Source organism: Jaculus jaculus, chromosome 5 (assembly GCF_020740685.1).
Source record: "Jaculus jaculus isolate mJacJac1 chromosome 5, mJacJac1.mat.Y.cur, whole genome shotgun sequence".
Taxonomy (NCBI): Eukaryota; Metazoa; Chordata; class Mammalia; order Rodentia; family Dipodidae; genus Jaculus; species Jaculus jaculus.
The window spans coordinates 43,927,792-43,950,141 of NC_059106.1; the positions used below are offsets into that span (position 1 = coordinate 43,927,792).

At 50.2% G+C, this 22,350-nt stretch overlaps 1 protein-coding gene across 2 annotated transcripts in view; it reads left to right on the top strand.

Annotated features, from left to right (window-relative positions):
• Positions 1-21,977, top strand: part of Spsb1 (splA/ryanodine receptor domain and SOCS box containing 1) — a 71,800-nt gene extending 49,823 nt beyond the window's left edge. For both annotated transcript variants that reach the window (XM_045150892.1, XM_004657671.2), the window contains exons 2-3: positions 12,197-13,039; positions 19,848-21,977. In XM_045150892.1, the coding sequence (XP_045006827.1) occupies positions 12,346-13,039; positions 19,848-19,975 (822 nt within the window). In that variant the 5' untranslated portion in view covers positions 12,197-12,345 and the 3' untranslated portion in view covers positions 19,976-21,977. The remainder of the gene's footprint in view (positions 1-12,196; positions 13,040-19,847) is intronic.
• Positions 21,978-22,350: the final 373 nt, after the last annotated feature.

Below are 22,350 nucleotides of genomic sequence, written 5' to 3' on the forward strand. Positions count from 1 at the left end.
GCATTTTGGACTCTCAAATTGCCTAATCATTTTTAAAACACTTATTTAAAAAAATTCATGGAATCCAAGCGTGGTTGTTCTCATTTAACATGGATCAGGGGATAGTGATTAGGTGATATGAGAGTCCAAAATGCTGAGATACAAGTCCTTAATGCAGTGATTCTCAAACCACCAGTGTTCCACCCCCTGGAGGGCTCATTAGACTGTAGATTGATGGGCCTCCTTTAGTTCCCGATTCAGAAGTTCTTACAGGGCCAAGAATCTGCATCTCTGACAGGTTTCCAGGGCACATGGATACTACTGCTGCCATATGGGACCCTGGCTTTGAGGAACACTCCTGTAAACCTAACTAGTTACAAGAGAACAGCCATATAGCTTCTTCCTGTGGGTATTTTTGGGGTGGGGAACTCCTGCCTCTGCTTTTGTTTTTATTTGAAGAGAGAGAGAGAGAGAGAGAGAGAGAATGGGCATGCCAGCACCTCTAGCCACTGCACATGAACTCCAGATGCATGCACCACCTTGTGTACCTGGCCTAAGTGGGACCTGGAGAATCAAACCTGGGTTTTTCAGCTTCACAGGCAAGCACCTTAATCACTAAGCCATCGCTCCAGCCCCTGCCTCTGCTTTAGATCTAAGGAGTTTATATGACTAATTGAATTTATGGAGTCTCCAGAGGGTGTGGTGCCATGAGGCTTTCCTTCACCCCGCATCTAGACACCTGACTGTCCATCTCATCTCTTGTCTGTTACCCCCAAGCTGCCTTCCTGACGGCTGAGCGCTGCCGCTGGAGTTACCTACGAGCCATGCACCTGTGACTGCCGTGGTGCCCTCTGACTGAGGACCCTACGACCCTTGGCATTCAAGTTCTCTTTTCTGGGTTCCCTTAACGAGCAGATGGAACGGATGGACCCCAGGTTCCCCTGTCTCGCTCATAAGCTGAGCAGTAGGCCCTCCAACTCATGAGTGGATTTCTCCTGAGGTTGCCCATCTTGTCCCAGAACCTCCCTAGTCTCTGTCCTGCTTCTTCCTGAAGGGACATGAGGTAAATTGTGGGTCCATTTCCAGACATGGCCTTCACAATGGAAGGAGGCCAACGTGTCACCTGCTCCCATCTAGGTCTTGGGGGTCCCAGCAGCTGAGGTTTGCAGGAGGTTGCCTTGATGCAGGGCTATGGCTGACCTCAGACCTGCCCCAGCCTCTTGATTTCAGGTCAGGTTGCCGTGGAGCCAGGCTGAGGGGAGGTCAGACAGGAAGGAGTCCTGTCTCCCAAGCAAATGGTGCCCTGGAGCATCTCTTCCTAACAGCGAGCTCTCTGGAGCCACTTGACCTACTTGGGGGCTGCTGGTACTTTCTTCCAGCCTTTTTCTGGATCTGGTAGAGAGTTAGGGGATGAGGCACAGCCAGGGTCTTTCTCTGTAGGTCCCTGTCAACAACCTTCTCTTGCCTCTGTACTGCTGTTCGGCACAACCGGGCAGCCCAGTTTGTGGCACATGCCCACCACCCCAGGCCATTGGGTCAGTAAGTAGCTCAGGGTCTAGACTATTTCCACTGCCGTCTGAGGTGCACATGCCCCTCTGGGTGACCTTCTGGCTAGGCTGTACTTGTTACTTAGGGCCCTCCAGCAAAGGGGCTTCTTGTTTGGGAGAACTGCAGGGTATGGCGTTTCAACTCTTAACTAGGCTGTAACTTTTCTATTTTAATTTTTAGTCTCTTTATGAATGTCACGCTGGGTTTCCCAGGGGCACCGCTCAACTGATTCAAGCCCTTTCTGAGAGGCCGTGAGTAATCTGGGTCCTTCTGTAGGTGTTTGTGGCAGGTGCATTTTTGGTCTTTTGAGGTCAGAGGTCTGGACCATGTGGGATTTTTCTCTCCAAAATTGCTTCTCAAAAGTTCCCAGAAGGGCGCAAAACACTCTGTTGGCTCTGGGGGGGGGGGGCAGAGACTTTATTTTATACCCCTCCTTGAGAAGGCCCTCTCAAGTTGTCACTTGGGTGGGGTAGGGGATTATAACCACATGGCATGAGTCTCCCTGGAGTGACTTCTTTGTTTCCTAGTCCAGCTTGCATGGAGTCCTGAGTGCTCCCCCTGCCTAACCCATTCCTGCACCCGTGTTCAGGAAGCTGGAGGGAGCAAAGAACTGTAATTGGCAGGCAGCAGGCGGCGGAGGCTGCACTCTGATGTAATAACAGGCTACTCTGCTGGGGGCCTATTGCTCTTGCAAAATCCTGGGTTGCAACCACTGATGTGTGAGGCGGGAAGGCTGAGGGAGGGAGGGAACACAGTATTTGATCTTCAGGTGAAAAGAGGCTTTATAAATAGGTCATCCTTTCCCACATCCTGGATTTCATTCTTCCCCCATCTTGGGTCAAAACAATGGTCGCACTGTTCTGGGGTCAAAGGCACTGAGGGTGAACTGAGCTTCAGGAGGTGGGCTCGCGTCTGTGTCCAGCAGTCCTCCCCTGTGTATACCCTGTCTTCCTCCAGCCACCTTGGATATGTCTCCAACAAAGGGTGCAATCAGTTCAACAAAGGGCTAATTTTCGGTAGCCATGGGGCTCCAGAGTCAGTTGATCTGAAAGCACGTCGGGAGAAGTAAGGTTCCCAGGGCTGCAGCTTTCTGTAAGATTTCAGGCAGTTTTGACAGGCCGCCTTACCTGAACCAAATGCTGGAAGTCTTTCCCCCTCAGGTGTCCCTCTCCAAGGTTGTGTTCTTCCTCTTCCTCCAGAGTTGATCTGTCTAGGCCCGTGCAGCCCCGAAGTTTCTCCACAAGGTGGTCACTGAGGTTTCTGAAAGAGCAGGGTTGCCAGGCCCTGGCCAGGGAAAGAGCCTGAGTAGGGCCCACCTAGCTGGAGCATAGAATGGAGCAGCTGTGCTTTGGGCCAGCAGAGGCAGACAGCTGCCCATTAAAATATAGTGTGTGTGTGTGTGTGTGTGTGTATACATAATATGTATGATATATTATATAATTTATTATACATATTATATATAAGAATACACATACATATTAATATATATATATGTGTTCATGTATTTATTTATTTATTTATTTGAGAGGGAGAGAATGGGCATGCCAGGACCTCTAGCCACTGCTAACAAACTCTAGACACATGCTTCATCTCGTGCATCTGGCTTACGTGGGTACTGGGAAATTGAACCTGGGTCCTCAGGTTTTGTAGGCAAGTGCCTCAACTGCTAAGCCATCTTTCCAGCCCTTTTTAAAAACAAGTATGCTTATTTATAAAAAATAATTTATTGGGCTGGAGAGATGGCTTGGTGGTTAAGCGCTTGCCTGTTAAGCCTAAGGACCCCAGTTCGAGGCTCGATGCCCCAGGATCCACAGTAGCCAGATGCACAAGGGGCGCATGTGGCTGGAGTTCCTTTGCAGTGGCTAGAGGCCGTGGTGTGCTCATTCTCAATCTATCTGCCTCTTTCTCTCTCTGTCACTCTCAAATAAATAAATAAAAAACAAAAAAAAATTTAAAAAAAATTTATTTATGAGAGAGAGGCAGCTGCTCCATTTTTACAAAATTAATGATTTAGAAAAAGTGCAGTTAGAAATCATCATAGAAGCAATGCTTTGTTTGGGGATGGCCTGGGAGATTTCCTGGCATGCTTGTCTTTGAGTCAGTGCCTTTCTGTAGATTGTGAACCTTTAATGTGACCTTTATGAGTAGAGCATGTGGGACAAGCATGATCAAACTGGTTCTGTGCTCACCTTGTGAGATATGTCACAGGTGAAGCATCTAGGAATTGATTTGGAGTGACTTGTTCTTGTGACTACAATGTGTTAAGTTATTGTTCTCCAACCTTTGATTCTCTTTTGTGTGCCTAAAAATCAGGTCATATAAGAGCAATATAGGAATCTTAAAATTTTTTCTGTTTTTTTTTTTTTTTTTTTTTTTTTTTTTTTTAAATGAGAGAGAGCAAGAGAGAGATGGTACACCAGGGGCCTCTAGCCACTGCAGTAGAAATCCAGAGGTGCACCTTGTGCATCTTGCTTACATGGGACCTGGAGAGCCAAACATGGGTCCTTAGGCTTCACAGGCAAGTACCTTAACAGCTAAGCCATCTCTCCAGCCCTTAAAATTTTTGTTTTTTTTTTTAATCTAAAAAGCGTTTAAAGCACCCTGGCATGGTGGTACATGATTATAATCCCAGTGCTTTAGGAGTGGAGGCAGGAGGATCAAGAGGTTCAAAACCAGCCTCCACTACATGAGACCCTGTCTCCAAAAGAGGATGGAGGAAACCAGGTGTGGTGGCACACACCTCCTTTAATCCCAGCACTTGGGAGGCAGAGGTAGGAGGATTGCTGTGAGTTTGAGGCCAGCCTGAGACTACAGAGTGAATTCCAGGTCAGTCTGGGCTAGAACAAAACCCTACCTCGAAAAACCACCCACCAAAAAAACCAAATAAACAAACAAAAAAAGATGGAGGACGTGGAGGCTGGAGAGATGGCTCTGTGGGTAAGAGCACTTGCTGTGCAAGCATGAGGAGCTGAGTTCCATCCTCAGCAGCCATGTAAAAAGCCAGCCATGGTCACACATACCTGCAACCCCTGTGTTGAGGAGTGGAGACAGGAGGATCACTGGGCTCCTGGTGAGTCTAACTGAAAAGCAGGGAGGTCGAGGTTCAGTGAGATACTGTCTCAGGGAAATAAGTATGATAGACCAGGACACCAGTGTCTTCCTCTGGCCCCTGCACACATGTGCATGAGGCACTCATATGTACACACACACAAACACACCAAAAGTGAAGAGATTTTTTTTTGGGGGGGGGGTTCAAGGTAGGGTTTCACTCTGGCCCTAGCTGACCTAAAATTCACTATATAGTCTCATGGTGGCCTCAAACTCACAGCAATCCTCCTACCTCTGCCTCCCAAGTGCTGAGATTAAAGGCATGCACCACCATGCCCAGCTGAAAAGATTTTTTTTTTTGCAAATTTTATTAACAGCTTCCATGATTATAAAAAAAATCCCATGATAATACCCTCCCCCCCCTTTTTTTAAAAAAAAAATAAAGAGTTACATCTTGTTTTTCCTCCCTTCATATCCTCAGGATTAACCACTGAAACATTTGGTATCTATACTTCTGGGCTTTTCTGTGTCTGCAAACAGATAAACCTGCCCAAAGAGGCCTTTTTAATTCTGTTCTTTGAGCGATAGGCTCACATCCTGCGCTGGGTCCTGCAGCAGCTTGCTTTGTAAAATAGGGCCGCCCTTCTGCTGTGCCGTCCCATCCCACATTGCCTCATGGTGGCGGCGTGCTCAGTCAGGTCCCCGGTGTGGAGGAGGAGAGGGAACCCAGGCTGCCCTGCTGCCCTGAGCAGCGTCTTTGCCCGTGTGCTCTGGCACAAGCCTATGGGGTCTCCCACAGACAAGAGCCCTGGAAGAGCAACTGCTTTATGTGTAGCATGTAGTGGTTTTGAGGGGCGGTTGTCACATTACACACCTATGTATGCCAAGAAGGTTGTAAGTTGTCCTGGTTGGGGTCTGTTCATCCACGTCGCCCCTTGTGGTACTTCCCTACCAAGCTCTTCTTTCCTCTGTGATTTTTTTGTTCTTTTTGAGGTAGGGTCTCACTCTGGCCCAGGCTGACCTGGAATTCACTAGGTAGTCTCAGGGGGGCCTCGAACTCACAGTAATCCACCTACCTCTGCCTCCTGAGTGCTGGGATTAAAGGCAGCGCCACCACGCCTGTCTCCTCTGTGACTTTTTGGACAGCAGTGTGAGCCCCTGGACTTAAACGGTTCTCTCTGCCACCGGCAGTGGGAAGGCCGGGGCTTTAAGAAGCTCATCTGTTAGAGGCCAGGCTGTCCATTGAAGGTCCATTGTGGACAAAACCTCTTGTGGGTTCTTGGAGCCCCAGGCCACCCAATCTCATAGCAGCTCTCAAGGACCCTGCCTTGAAGGCTTTTGCCATTAGTAGGTGTCCCCTTTCGCAGTGAACTTGTAACTGATCTGTGACCCCAGCTCTGTGTGTGGCAGAATTGGGGGCAGAGTGGGAGTTATTTCCATGGGGGAAGGGCAGAGTGAAATTGAACCACAGAGATTAGTGTGGACTAATGGATGCAAACGCCCCTCCCTGCAGACCCAGCACTTCTGATCTGGTTCACTGTGTTGTTAGTAAGTGTAGAATCAGGGGTGTGTGGTGTGTGTGGTGTGTGTGTGTTGGTGCACTATCTCTCTGTAGGATAGACATCAGCGTATGCCTGTATGGACACACAGTCTCCCGGGTGGGACGGTAGCCTTGCTGCGTGGGAACTGTGATGCTCGCCATGTCTCTTACTCAGCCGCGGTGCTCCTTGGTCCTTGGGAATACCAGCACTGGAACCCTGTGTGTGACAACTGGTCTGTGAAAGCCCTAGGAACGAAGCACAGTGGGATCTGTTTGCTACTTAGGGTGACTAGAGTCTGGCAGGACGAGAGGGATGCATACCAGACATGAGTGCGAGCCTTGGCTCACCGTGAGGACCACCGGCAAGCTCAGCGTTGGCGGATGTGCTGGTGGCGAGTGTCAGCGCTCTGTGGAGACATGGACCGCCGATGGACTGAGGGACAGGAGCTCCCAGCCTCCATTCTTCTGTCCTGCTTCTTAGCCCCAAGGGTCACTGTTGTTACCACTTCCAGTGTGTGGCACGTAGTACATATGGGCATGTGGGATGCGTGAGTGTGTGCGGCCGATGGGCATGGTGGTGGCAGCAAGGGCATCTCTGTCCTTTATGCTCCTGCTTCAGCCTGCGAGGCAGTGCACGGCCACAGCCCTCGTGGCTTGGTTTCTCCTGGGTGGGGCCGCGGCTGAGTCCTCCCACCTCCTGGAGATTTGCCAACTGCTTTCTCCATGACCTCAGGCCCCGGCACTCCTGTGGCACATCTAAACCCTTTAAGGCTCAAGCCTCTGCTTTTCTTCCCCAAACAGGAGGGAATGAGGGTGACCCAGAGCCAGCGCCTATACTGGTTCTCCTGCTTCCTGCAGCTTGGTGCCCACAGCTTGCCTCCCTCCTGGTCCTCTGAAGCCCGTCTTGCCCAATGTTAGCCAGAGCTGTGCAGGCACACCCATATCCCTGTCACCGAGCACGAATGGGTGGGGAATGCCCACACTATCCCAAACTCTATATTCAAGTATTTTGATAAGGGATTCAACAGTTTTGCACAGGTTTAGAATAGGGGTCAGCAAAGCATAGCCCTAGACCAAATCTAGCCCACTCGCTATTTCCTTAAAGTTTTATTAAAACATAGCCATACCCACTTACTTACACATTGTCTGAAAAGCCTAAATTGTTTTCCATCTGGCCATTTACAGAGCAAGTTGGTTGACTCCTGGCTTAGAAGAGACCTTAACCTCGATCTCTTCTAGCATAGCATTCCACACGTGTGGGTCATGGCCCAAAGGCAGCATTCATCTCGTAGGCCAGGTGTGGTAACTAGAGAAACTGGCCAACAGTGATCTTTATCCAGTGCATGAGAACGTCCCAATGAAAGTACAGTGCCCGTTGCACGAGCCTCTTTTTGAAACATGGTCTTCACTGAGTGTTTAGATAAGCGTGTGACACGTAGGTGTCACCTATGTTGTAGCTGAGCAGATGTAAGCTCGGGAAAGCGGAGGGTGACTCTTAGTGGGTTCACAAGGCACAGCTGTACTTCATGAGTTTGGGGGCCTTGAGACCCAGGACTGGGGATGTACCCTGCAGGCCACAGTCTTAGGAAAGGTAGAGAAGGAAGGCCATGGCTGTAAAGTAACATTTTATTTTTTAAATTATGTATTTATTTATTTGCACAGGAGAGAGAGAGAGAATGGCATGCCAGGGCCTATAGCCGCTGCAAACAAACTCCAGATGCATGTGCCACTCTGTGCATCTGGGTTTATGTGGGACCTGGGGACTCGAACCTGGGTCGTTCAGCTTTGCAGACAAGTGATTTAACCACTGAGCAATCTCTCCAGCCCAAGGTCACATATTAAAGGGGATGGAAGGAGGCAACTGGATGGCTAGGAGATGGCCAGGTGTGGACCACAGGATGGTGATAAGAAGGGAGTGTCATCTTCAGCCATAGCCTGGACACATGCTCAGGGACGATGAGTCTAGTGGCTTTAGGGTTGCCATGGTATTTGGCCACCTAGAGGGTGAGTCAGATGACAGGTTGGCACACATATGACGGAGTGGTTGGACCACATCCTGTGGTATGCCCTTGTGAAGGAGTCATCCCGCAGTGCCCCAGGCACCTTCACCTGCCCCAGCCCTCCCCCCCAGCTCCTCCTTGCCATGCCTTCCCTCCCATGGACACCCTCCGTTCCCAGCCGCAAGGCTCTGGACCTTGATGTCTTCACTATCTGACAGGTCCAGGGAGGATGGGTATTCATGGATTCACTAGTCTGTGGAGCTGACTGGACACAAAAGTGGACACTGTGCCCTGAGGTGACTGTCTTTCAGATCAAACTTTCTGATGCTTCTGAGAGATCCTCTTGCCTTTTGGGGCCTTCCCAAAGCTCTGTCTTCAGTGGAGATGATGAGAGTGACTGAGTGCCTAGCTCGGGGGTGGCAGGCTACACACCAGCCTGTTCTTGTAAATAAAGTTTTATTGGAGCACTGCCATGTTCACTAGTATGTATGTGCTCTGCGTGTCCAGGCCCAGGTGTAGTGGACTTTGAAATTCCTTCTTCTCTCATTCACTCCTCCCTACCCTCCACCTCAGCTGTCTGCTCCTCCAACTTCTTCTGTACTCAACCTCAATGACGTGCTAGAGACCTCTTTCCTCCGACCTTTTCCCTCTAAGCCCTTTTATGTGGCTGCACGGGGAAGGCCCCTCACCTCGCCTTTCTCTCCCCCTGCCCTGCCTCCTCTCACCTCCTTACTCTCCTACTCGTTCCCATGGAGCGAAGGATCTCCCCTTCCACCAAGATCTGCAAGAAAGGTCCTTCCTGCCATGATGGCGGCACTGGCAGTGGCTGTGCTGCCCTGGAACCGACTCAGAGTGTCAGCTCTCTCCTCTTCCTCCTCTCAGGAAGCTGACCTCTGTCCCCGTGGGGTCCTCCAGGACCAAGATGGAGAAGTTCCTGAGTCTCAGGCCAGAGGCTGTGCCCAACTAGAGAGATGGGGATGGATGCTTCGGGCCCTGCTCAGCATGGCTCTTGGAGAGCTGCCTCCAATGGCTGCCCCCAGCTCTGAGTGTATGCTCCAGCAGAGGCTAAGAAGAGTGTGGGGGGCAGCGCAGTAAAAGCTGCTGTCAATCTCATCCAGTCCCTAATAGCAAGATCCTGGTTCCACATTCAAACCTACGCTCTTTTCATCTTGACAGCTTGACATTGGGCCTGGGCCCGCTACTGAAATGCCGAGTTAAAAGTTCAAAGCCTACCTGAACAACCTAGTGAGACACTGTGAAAAGTTAACTCAGAGGTCTGAGTCGGTCCCATCAACCTTCCATCATGGCTGGTGGAGGGGGTCCCGAGGTTCCTGGCCCTCGCTGAGGAGTTCTTAGCAGTTGATAGTTGTTGGGAGAAGGAGCGACATTTTCCTCAGTAGTGCAGATGCTGGCAAGTTGCTCATGTCCCTATAAGTACCCCTCACCCATGCTCATGCAAGCAATCCTAGTTAAAATCACCGGGTCACCCGCCAAGAAAGACACCAAAGTAGGTGAGAGAACTAGCTGGGAAGAAAAAGGGGTTCCTCAGGAGTGGGAAGGAGAGGGGAAGGCAGTGATCAAAATATATTACAAACACGTGTTAAATTATGAAAGCAAGTTACTTTAAAAAAATAAAGCACCAGGAATGTAGCTCAGTGGAGAGCGTTTTTCCTAGCACGCGCAGGGCTCTGGTGCCGCACGTTACAGGATTGGGGCAGCTGGTCAGACTTCTCCTCCTGTCCCCTGGTGGCACGTGTTTACTGGTGTGTAAAAGAAAATGGGGCTGAGGATGAAGCTCAGCTGGTCAGTTGCTTACCTAGCTAGCATGCAGGAAGCCGTGGGTTTTCTCCCCAGTACCACATAACCTGTGTGGTGGCATACTCCAGTAATCCCAGCACTCAGGAGGTGGAGGAAGGAGGGTCAGAAGTTTAAGGCCATCTTTGGCTACAAAGCCTGGGATACATGAGACCGTGTTCCCCCCCCCCACAAAAAAAAGACAAAACTAAGCCCTCATTTACACACATGAAAAATGATGACTGACAGCTATGGTTGAGGGGAAATAGGCTTGCCATCCTCAATTAGCACGGTGGGCCACTGGGTGCAGAACAACCATGTGTGGGTCTGCCTGCCAGCCAGGCCTGAGGAACAGGGCAGGGACAGTGGTGTGTAGGATCCATTTCTTAGGTCACAACTTTCTTGAGAGTCTGCTATGCTTTTAGTATAAGGCAGCTTCTCCCGGCACCATTAACAGGTGGGGGTGGGGAAATGTGCGTTGATGCGAAAATCTTTGGGATACATGAGGGAGGTCCCAGGTTAACTGAAGGCAAGTTCACTCAACCTCTCTAGTAAGGCTCACAGGCCTACAGTGTCCCCTCTGCAACGCGCAGAGTAGAAACCCTTGCCTGGCCCTTTTCCAAACTAGTCCTGTGTCTAAAACTGTCCCTGTAAGAGGACATGAACTCCAGGCTTTTGACTTAGAATCTCAATAAGAGACACACTGTGTCCCTTAAGAGGCACCTTAAGAACTGAACCTGCAGGTGGGCAAAGTCTTCGCATGGCTTAAGTTGGTGCTGACACCAGCCTTGGACTAAGACCAATCTCTGAAATGGAGAGAGCAAGCCTTGTAACAGGCTGGGATGGACTGGTTTATGGGGAAGTTTCTAGATTAAGGAAAGAGGAGAGATTATGAAGAGCTCCTGCCCATGAGAAGGTGGGGGTGGGGGAGGCAAACTCCTCAGGGAAATTTTTGATAGTAGATGCTATGTGTGCACATGAAACCAGGAGACCAATTGATGTTGCTTTCTGTGAACTGAGGCTGGACAGTGAAGGGTAAGGGAAGTACTGTTTATCCCTCTTCTGCCTCCTCCTCCACTTCCAAGCTATTGTTTGAGAGGGTAGGGACAGATGCGGTGAGATCCCCACTCCGGCGCCATGCCCCTATTCTCCAGACGTAATGGATCCCAGGGACAGTGAGGCTAGAGAGGAAAGAGGTACCATGAAGTGGGCCCCTCCTCCAGCAGACTTGGGGGTAGAACGCTGGCTTCTAGCTGAAGGATAGGAGGAAGCAGAGCAGTCAACTGCCTCCAAGTTAGCCCAGGACTGCCTGAGCCTGGCTCCTTTCATGTCCATGGGAGTCAGGTGGGGAGGATCTGCTGAGGGGTCTCTGAAGCTTCAGAGCTGTGGAACAAGGCCGAGTCCACACACAGACCCTGAATTGAGTTTCCGTCCTCTCCCTAGGGTGACTTGGGACATATCTAGTATGGCTGTGCTGGAGAGGAGAGGGGAGGGGCTGGGTTTGGCGTCAGCTGCCTGGGCTACAATTGAGCTCTGCATAGTGAGGCAATATGCTGCCCTTAGATTTTGTTTTTGTTTTTGTTTTTTCCAGGTCAGGTCTCACTCTAGTCCAGGTTGACCTGGAACTCACCATGTAGTCTCAGGGTGGCCTCGGGAGAACCACCTACCTCTGCCTCCCAAGTGCTGGGATTAAAGGCATGCGCTACTACACCCGGCTTTTTTAAAAGTTTTTAAAATATTTTATTTCTATTCATTTATTTATTTATGAGCGAGAGAGAGAATGGGCGTGCCAGGGCCTCTAGCAGCTACAAATGAACTCCAAATCCATGTGCATCTGGCTTATGTGGGTTCTGGAGAATTGAACCTGGGTCCTTAGGCTTCACAAGCAAATGCCTTAACCGCTAAGCCATCGCTCCAGCCCCTTCCCTTAGTTTTGACCAAGAAACTGCCTCTGAATTATGGCTTGCTCCACAGTCTGAACCACTTTTAGCCTTCGGTTCTTTGAAACCCTGACTTGGAGACCTGGTGAGTATCTGTTGTGTGTCTCAGGCTAACCGCCATACTTTGAGTATAGTGCCTGTTCCCCAAGCCCGCCTCTCTACACAGACCGTGGAGTGGCCGGCCTCTTTCTTTTGTGACAACATAGTCACAGGACAGAGGAGCATTTCATTCTGTTCCAAGGCTCCACCTCAGCATGAGGGGCTGTGTTGGTGTGTATAACCCTGTATTCCTCCTCCCCCCTGCACCCCAGCTCATCCAGTCTCCTGTTTTTCTTTCCGTCCATTAGGCAGTAGTGAATGCTTCACAACGAGCGGAGATCTCCTAGCAACCTTCCTTAGGAATTCTGTCTGGCCCTGATTAGAAAACTGGAGTCAAGGCCCTGAGATTGATGACTTTGTCTTGGGAGTCGGTGAGAAGGTGAAACCAAAGGCCAACATGGGTCAGAAGGTCACCGGAGGGATCAAGACTGTGGACATGCGGGACCCCACATACCGACCCTTGAAGCAGGAGCTCCAGGGTCTGGATTACTGCAAGCCCACCAGGCTGGACCTGTTGCTGGACATGCCCCCCGTGTCCTACGATGTCCAGCTGCTCCATTCCTGGAACAATAATGACCGCTCGCTCAATGTCTTCGTGAAAGAGGATGACAAGCTGATCTTTCACCGGCATCCGGTGGCCCAGAGCACGGACGCTATCAGAGGCAAAGTTGGGTACACACGTGGGCTTCATGTGTGGCAGATCACGTGGGCCATGAGACAACGAGGCACACATGCCGTGGTGGGGGTGGCCACGGCAGATGCCCCCCTGCACTCCGTCGGGTACACAACCCTCGTGGGGAATAACCACGAGTCCTGGGGCTGGGACTTGGGGCGCAACAGGCTCTACCATGATGGCAAGAACCAGCCAAGTAAGACGTATCCAGCCTTTCTGGAGCCAGATGAGACGTTCATCGTCCCTGACTCCTTTCTTGTGGCCTTGGACATGGATGATGGGACCCTCAGTTTCATTGTGGATGGACAGTACATGGGAGTGGCTTTTAGGGGCCTCAAGGGTAAAAAACTCTATCCTGTAGTGAGTGCTGTCTGGGGCCACTGTGAGATCCGCATGCGCTACTTGAACGGACTTGATCGTAAGTGTTCTCTGGGATGCCTAAGGTAGTGCCCTTCCCCACATCCTCACTAGCCTGGCTAGGCTGGTACCAAAAGTTTACAAAGTCATTGGACTTAAAAATGTCTTTAAGTAGATATCCCAGTTTTCAGACCTTCACAGACTACTTTTTCCTGTGGCCAGGTATTAGAATACCTGGGAGTGCTTCAGGAATGAATGGATGAGGGTAGGTTGGATGGATGTCTGGATGAATGGTTGATGGATTGAAGAATGGGTGGGATGGATGGATGACATATGGTGGAAGGATGGGTGGATGGTGGATTGATGGTGATTGATATATGATGAGTGGATGGATGGATGGATGGATGGATGGGGTGGAGTGGTTGGATGAGTGAATAGATGGATGGATGGACCAATGATGGGATATGGAATGGAGGAATTAGAGAAGAATTGTTCTTCATTTCTTGTGATTTGCATGCTTTCAGCCTTGCTCTACAATGGGCCACGTTCTACATAGTAACTAGTATGTTACTGAGTTGAGCTGTGTGACCTTGGGAATGCTAGGGCCTCTAGATAAATGCATTCATGACTCAGACTTTGAGTTTCTCTCCTGATGCTGGAGGTGCCTTTGGGCCAGTCTTGAGATGGGCTTGTTGGATCACATTGTGGGGAGACTGTTGAGAAGTATGTGGGTTAGAAACAGGCTGAATCAGCAGTGATTTCTGCCCATCCCTTTGGAAAGTGGTGTGGCCTTTCTCACACTGTGTATAGAAATAGCTTGTGGGCTGTGGCACTGTACTGGTAGCAGGTGCAGGCACCATGGCTACCCTGCCGGTGACGAGGAGGGCTGTGCTAACAGGAGGTCCTGGCATTCTAGAACCATCCACACTCATGTTAGGCCCTCAACCTGGGGACTCATTGCCTGAGTTAGTCCCTCCTACTATCTTCAGATTCCATGTCAGGAAACAGGTGAGCCAGAAAGCTCCATCAGCCCATGGTCTGTTTTTAAGGGTAGCTTTGACTTGGCAATCCAAGTTCTAATCCCAACCTGTGGTTAGTGGTAGGTGTGACTCCACCTGGGGTCAGAAGCACAGACCTTGGCTGTCTAGCAATCTCCAACCCTGCAGGTTCTCCCAGTCCACCCCACACCCCTTCAAGTCAGTCTTTGGCAGACACTGGAATATCTAGAATAGTCAGACACATGTGAGCTCCTAAACCTCTCTTTTCAGAAGTCTCCTCCACTCCTTTTATTTTTTTCCCCCAACCTCCACTCTGCCTTTGCTGAGCAATGGCAGGGAGCTGACAGCCAAGTGGGAGCATGTGTAACATGGGGTTCTTGGCTGCTCTGCCCTCTCCAGTTCAGCCAAGCCCAGAGCATGGCGCTCCTGGCAGGGGTAGCTGGCCAGGTGTTCACCCAGCAGGTAGCCTCTCTGAGGAAATCATCTCAGACCTGCACCGGGGAACCAGCAGAGCAAGTTCTGTGAGTCTGTCTCCCCGGGTGACAGAAATAAGTGGCATTAGTCCACAACCAAATTTGCCTGCAGCAGGGATGGGCAAGGATGGGTGGAGTTTGAGAAGTGTGAGCATAAGCGCTCTAGTCTCAGGAGGCCCTGACCCTGGGCTTGATTAGTTCTCCCAGAGAGGTCGGTTTATACTACTTTGGTGGAGACAGAGGGAAGAATTGCTGGGGCTACTATTGTCACCTGGCCACTGAGACTGTGGGGTGCTCATGAAAATGGCCCAGCCTTGCCCTACTGATACTCATGAGCTCTGAGAGTCTGCATGGCTTCCCTGTTCATAGGACCCAGCTGTCATACAGAACACAGACCCATAGCAGACAGGAAGGTCTTGGGGCCTGTTTGCTTTTGGAGAGCTGTGCATAGTTCAAATGGAAGTTCAGCTACGCTGTCCTAGAGCCCCAGATATATGTCCTGTGAGTAGATGCTGAACTACTCAGCCCTGCATCAGGTGGAAGGTTGGCTGCTTTCGCAGTTGTTCTTGCTTAGAAAATTCTGAAAGGGTTGTATGGGGATCATGAAAATGGGAATACTTTGTTGAAAACTGACCTATGAACCAGAATCTGGAAAGAGACCCAAAGTGTCACACTTCTTGTAACAGTGCCCTGACCCTTCCACCAGAACTGAATGCCAGGCAGTGCTAGTGCCCTTGACTGAGGGTAGGAACAGGGATCTGGTCAGTTCCTGGGTGCTGAGCAGAACATGTGAGAAGAGTGTGTTGTTTTCAGCCATACTGCAGGAGTGAGAACAGGCTGACTTGATATATGCTAGAGCCACCAGCCTGTACTGACATCTCAGTGTCTTTACTGAAGGATGACTCATGCCCTAGAAGAATTCCTTGTCTGATGGTAGGGTAAGAGTGGCTACCATGACAGTTGTCCTGGCAAGAGATGACAGGGTTTGGGCAAGGGCAAGAGCCTAGAAGGTGGAGGGAGGCAGCCATATGCTGGCGTGCACTCCTCACTGGATTGTACATAGTGAGAGAGAAGCAAGAGTGTGACTCTGAGGGCTTGGCCTGGGAAGGTGAAGAGGGGGCTCCCATCAGAGAGACAGGGAAGCTGGAGGGAGGAGCAGGTAGAGGTGGAAGCTAATTCGTGATGGCTTAGCAGTTAAGGCACTTGTCTGCAAAGCTAAAGGACCTAAGTTCAATTCCCCAGGGCCCACGTAAGCCAGATGCATAAGGTGGCACATGCACCTGGAGTTAGTTCATTTGCAGTGGCTGGAGACCCTGGTATGTCCATTCTATATCAGAACACCCCACTCTATCTGCGTCTTCCTCTCTCTTAAATAAATAGGAATAAAATATTTTAAATTTATTTATTTGAGAGGGAGAGGCATATAGAGAGAATGAGCATGACAGGGCCACTAGCCACTACAAACAGAGATGCATGTGCATCTGGCTGAACATGGTACTGGGAATTGAACCTTGAGCTTTGCAGGCAAGTGCCTTAACCACTGAGCAATATTTCCAGCCCACTTTTTTTTTTTTTTTTTAATGAGAGCTGCTTGATATAAAGGGGAAACACATCCTACAATAGCCACTCCCACTCATGACATTCTAGAATTCCTTCCATAAGCATTTTCACTGCCAGCTACCTGCAGGAGTGAGCACCACACCTCAGGCACCATGAGAGCAAGCCACACGTCTAACAAGGTAACTTCCTGATGTCACCTTTTCCCTTGCTCTCACAAACCTGCGGCTCACCCTTTTAAAATTATTTTTAAACACTTTATCAATAACCTCCATATATATGCACAGTGTGCCCTGATCATAAACAGTTCATCCTTTTAGCCCATGGACTGGGCATAGCACTGTACTTTTGAGACTTCAGTTGGATCAGAATTTTTCAGAGAACCGCAAAAGTCACAGGTTTGGGGTTCTGAAACTGTGCAGGTCTGACCAGGATACCAGGAAGCTATTTCTCATAGAAATGCAGAAGTTGGCTCATGGGCTTTTCCAAGTACTCACAACCTTCTGCTCCCGGAAATAGTGCCCGATTTCCTTCCTAATGCCTTGCTGCATGCACGTTCAGCCCTTCCTCCGCTCGTTTATATAAATTATTATTATTATTAGTTTGATTTTATGAGGTAGCTAGCCCAGGCTGACCTGGAATTCACTATGTAGTCTCAGGGTGGCCTCTAGCTCTTGGTGATCCTCCTACCTCTGCCTCCCAAGTGCTGGGATTAAAGGCGTGTGCCACCAAGCCTGACTATATAAATTATTTAAATGAAGGAACACGTTGGCCTCCTGGGGTAAGCAGGGTAGCCCAAAGCCCTGGGCAACAGGACAGGCACCCATTAGTGGGGTGTCAGTAGGCACTTGGTTTCTGAGTGAAGTCAGACACAGAACCCTCAGCCCCCAGGCAGAAGTACTGAGTGTGAGATGGAGAAGTGGCTCAGTCGGTAAGAGCACTTTTTATGCTAACATGAGGGCCTAAGGAGATGTGATAAATTGCTCAAATTTGATCCATAGGACGCATTTAAACAGCTGAATGTGGCCACTTGCATCAGCAACCCCAGTCCCTTAGAGGAGCAGAGACCTGAGAATCACAGGAACTTGCAAAAACAAAATAGCAAGCTCCGAGATTAGTAAGAAACTCTGTCTCAAATAAGAAAAGTCATTTAATCCCAGCATTCGGGAGGCAGAGGTAGGAAGATTGCCATGAGTTTGAGGCCAGCCTAGGACTACAGAGTAAGTTCCAGGTCAGCCTGGGCTATAGTGAGACCCCACCTCACAAAAACCAAAACAAACCAAAAAGAACAGGCAGAAGAGTGATGGAGTAGGACACCAGCCATTTCACTCCAGTCACTGCAGGTGAGCTCATGCGCGCACACACACGCACACACACAGAGTACTGAGGTAAGGGCTAGAGAAATGGCTTAGAGGTTAAGGTGCTTGCCTGCGAAGTCTAAGGACCTAGGTTCCATTCTCCAGTACCCTTATAAGCCAGATGTACAAGGGGGCGCATGCATCCGGAGTTTGTTTACAGTGGCTGGAGGCCCTGGCATGCCCTTTCTCTGTATCTGCCTCTCTCTCTCTCTCCCAAACAAATAAAATAAGATAAAATAATAAAATACTGAGATGAGAGACCTTCTTTGGTCCTGCTGAAATTGATAGGATGGACATTTTACCAAGGTGTGGTGCCCACATTTCTTTCTGTGGCCCATGCGATGAGAATCTGCCTAGCCTTTGAAAATAGTTAGACCACAGCCCTGCACACCACTGCTTTGCCTGTACAAGGTAGGAACACTGTGCCCACTTTACTCGTGATGCCTCAAAGAACAGACCTGTCCACATGGTAGGTGGGTAGTCATTATTTTCACCTGATATCACATCTGTGTGACCATTCACTGCTCCCCTGTGGCTGGTCCTAGAAAGTCCTAGAAGCTCCCACAGTCCATGCCTATAGTATAGAAATTCCCTCCACATGTAGCTCTCTGCAGGGGTGGAATATGACAGCTACTTGGCCTTGTCCCTTTGGAGTCCTTGTCCCTCTATGTCCACAGCAGGTGTTCCACCCACAATGGCAGCTGCTGCTGTGTTGGCCCTAGCAACAAGGGAGCTAGAGCAGGAGTGTTCCGTCTTCTTGTTGGGAAACTTTCTTTTATTCTGATTTATTTTTATTTATTTGAGACAGAGAGAGAGAGAGAGAATGGATCCACCAGGGCCTCTAGTCACTACAAATGAATTCCAGACACATGTGCCACCATGTGCATCTGGCTTATGTGGGACCTGGAGAATTGAACCTTGGTCCTCAGGCTTCGCAGGCAATCACCTTAACCACTAAGCCATCTCTCCAGCCCAGGAAACTTTCTTTACAGAGGTATCTGTGAGGTGACAGTAAACTCCCAAAGCTAAGGGGTTGGTAGTAGAAATGCTCTCTTAGCTGGCAGGGCTTTGGGGTCATGTTCAGTGGTTCTTGATGCTGCTTTAAGTACCCCCCAAACCCCTGGGGAAGACCCCTCCCCGCTCACAGTGGGTTGAGCCACATCCTCCAAGGGAGGCAGCTTGGGGCAGCCCCAGGGCCTTTGCATGGCTGATGGCAGATGAAAGGAGCCCCCCACACTGATGTTCAGAAGGTCCACTTTGCATCTACTGTGTTCTGACCAAAAGCTGCAGCGACACCATTCTGGCTTCCAGAGTCTAGTTGACCAAGACTTTGGGAGAGTCTGTTGCAGATTCCTCATCTTACAGATGGGCTAACTAAAGCACAGGCAGGGAGGGTAGTTGGGCGAGGGAAGAGTGAGGAGCCAATTCTGGGGTCCCCAGGGTAGAGATTTAAATTTGCTCCTTCTTTTAAAATTTTTGTGTGTGAGAGCGAGCACATGCACGTGTGGGCACACACATGCCACGGAGCGTATGTGGAGGTCAGATGATAACTTTGGGTGGGTCCTCACCCTCAGCCTTGTCTGAGGCAGGGTCGTTAGTTCTCTGCCGTATACACCAGGCTCACTGCCCTCAAGCTTCTCGGGACCCTCCTGCCTCCACCTCCCACCTCACCATAGGCATTCCAGATGCACGCCACCTGTCCAGCTTCTGGGTTCTGGGGATTAGAACTTGGGGTCTCAAGCTTTCACAGCAGGCCCTTTACCCATGGAGCCCTCTGTCCAGCCTGAACTCATTTTCTCATGTCTTAATGTGTAGCAGTGTATGGTGGCTCAGAATAGGGATGTTGGGCACACACTGCCCAGATTCAGATCCCAGCATATAAGCTGACATGCTGGTTACCCTGTCTGTGCATCTGTGTCCTCTGTTTGTATGGTAGAGGCAAAAAAGAAGTTGGGTAGCGTACAAGGGTCCCTTCCCAAAGCTGGTGAGCGGCCCTGTGCTGGACAGGGGGATGTGCTAGGGAGAGCTAGGCTCCAGTTGTCTCTGAGCCACATACATTGAAGGCATTGTCCTTGAAGGCAACCAGAGTGGCCCCAAGGGAGACGAGGGACAACGTGTTCAAGTCCTAGCCCCATCTTTCTCCAGCAGGAAGACCCTGGGCAGACTCTACCTGCCAGTTCCATCTTCTGTTAAAGTAGGGATGAGGACAATAATGACATTTCTGTGATGTTACATCATTCATGATAGCTGCTGTGGGGACTGAAATTTTAGTCAGTGTTGGCTTAAGACCCTGTCCAGCCCAGGGTGGCTTCTCTGCGTGTGCTATTTCCCTCTTCATTCAGAATTAAAAGCCATGTTTGTCAATTGCCTACATGTTAAAGTCCATCCAAGTCAGTACTGGTCTTGCGCGTGTGGTTAGTTCCATTCGTTCTAGAACCTTTCTGAGCTTTGCTGAAGTTCTCTCTCCCCTCTGGTTTCTTCAGCCGAGCCCCTGCCTCTCATGGACCTGTGCCGGCGCTCGGTGCGCCTGGCCCTGGGGAAGGAGCGCCTGAGCGCCATCCCTGCACTGCCGCTGCCCGCCTCCCTCAAGGCCTACCTCCTGTACCAGTGACTTGTGCCCCAGGATTGCAGTACAACAGCCACCTGGTGCCAACTCACTGAGCCGTCAGGGCCACTGCACCCAGCGCCTGGGACGGACGCCCGCCTTCAGCCATGGGCCGAAGCCCCTGTTCTTCCTCCTCATCCTCCCAGCTGCCTCTGCTGGGAAAGATGCCAACAGGACTCCTCTCCTTCCTTCGCAGTGCGGGCCAGAGCAGCAGCATGCAAGCCCCCCGCCCCCCTCCCCGGAACCAGATGCCGAGAATAAACTCCTAGGAAAGCCTCCACAGGCACCTGTCTGCTCTTGGGCAGGGCGGGCCGCAGCCATCTGTGTGTTCTGATTGGTAGGATGTGTGAGAGGTGCTAAGGTTCAAGGGCAGATCCCAGGAGCGGGAAGGGCCAGGATCAGTCCACACAAATGAAGCTCAGGACATCATGCACCATGGCCACCAAGGCAGACTCCTAAGCCAGCCCACCCTGGGGCCAGTGAGCACCCAGCCTTGAGGCCGGCTGCTGGTGCTCCATGCCCTGTATTTATTCTTTAAAAAGTAACAAAGGCCATTTATTTATTCCATTTAAAAAGGAAACCTTGTTCGGTCACCTTTCTCCAGCGTGTTCTGTTGCTTTTTCCCCACCTGCCACCTCCCTGGGATGTGTGTGCCACACCTGTCCTTCTCCCTGGACATGCCTGTGGCATGTGAGTCGGAGTGCTCAGGCACAAGGGTGGCTTTGTCTACATCCCTCGACCTAGTTTCCAGGGGGCTCTGCATTATCCTCATGTGCAATACGAGAGTCCCCAGGAACCCCTCAGAGGGCTGTGCAGGTCCCCGTGTTCCCAGGTGACTCTCACCGTGAGCATATGTACATCGTGGCATGTGTTTAGGTTTCTTTCGTCTTCCATGACTTTTTGGTATGAGTTTGATTTTGCACCTGTTTTTCTAGCTGAGATTTCCCAAGGGCATCCTCAGAGGCTCAAAGGACCACCGGAACAAGGACAGGGGCCAGCAGGGTCTCCATCTCCTGGGAAGCCACAGGCAGAGCGGGACAGAAATCAGCAGCAGAGTGGAGCCACATGGGGGGCCCTCACTGTGCGCAGGCTCAGGAAGCACATGGAGTAGCCCTAGTTCATCATGACCCTCACAACCTCAGGAGGGGTCGTGCGGGGCAGCCAGCAGGAGATAGATGCCCCTCCCCACACCTGCCCCAGCTCCCGTGAGTTTAGCTCAGTGGGGGGTGCTTATCTAGCATACACAAAGCCCTGGGTTCCATCCCCAGCACCACATAAAACTGGGCACGGTGGGTCATCCCTGTAATCCCAGTACTCGGGTGGTAGATGCAAGAGGATCAGAAGTTCAAGGTCATCCTTGGCTGCATAGTGATTTTGAGGCCAGCCTAAACTACATGAGCCTTGTCTCAAAAAAGAGAAGAAAAGAAAAAAAAAAAAGAAATCAACTCCTGTCGAGTCTGAGTTCTGTTCATTTCTGCACAGGTACAATAGATGACTTTATTTGTTTAAAATGTTTAATATATATACATATACATATAGATATATATATATATATTTGTCCATAAGAATTGTTTTTAAGCAGCTGCTGTAGGGTACCTTTAAAAAAAAATCTTCCAGTGGAGCATATTTTCAAAGCACAAAATTGGTGCCAAGACAATATGAGGAATGTAAATTACCCCCTTCATATTGTGAAAATTTTGTGTTTTTGGAGAAGGGGTTTTACCTGGCAGACTTTGAAGATTTCTCTTGCTCCTGTTTAGGGCGGGTCATGTTCACTTGTATAGATCTCAGCTTGTGGCCTTGACCCAGCTGTTCCCCACAGATGGGATGCTGAGGAATTGCTGGGCCCTCTGCACCCCTCTCTCTCCCAACACCCTGGGACTGCCCACCCATCCTGCTTTCCTAACAGCCTAGAGCCTTGTGGTATGTATAGTTTTGAAACTCCCATTCTATTTTATGATGATTCATAATAGTGCCCTAATAAAGAAAAGTTTGTTAAAATACGAAACTACTTTTTAATCCCTTCTTTGTGTCTCAGGCAAGGGGGGAAGAGGTGTGGCCAAAACCTCCACCATCCGGTCAAAATAATACTGCCCACAGTGTTCCCTGCCACCCCGTGACCTCTCTGAAGGTGGGGTGTCCACCCAAACTTCAGGTGCAGGGGGAGAACCCTGCGGGCCATCCTAGGATGTGCTTCATCCTTTCCGAAAGTTTGGAGCCCCAGCAGTCCAGCAAAGGAGCTCACTGAGCCCAAGTAGTAAAAGGTGAAAGATTTCTGTGGTCTGGGGAGAAACCAGAGTATGTTTGAGCCAATGGAAGGTGGATTTTTATGCACAGTTTGCTTTGCTAAAAAGCTTAGGTTGACCCCAGGCCAGTTAGGT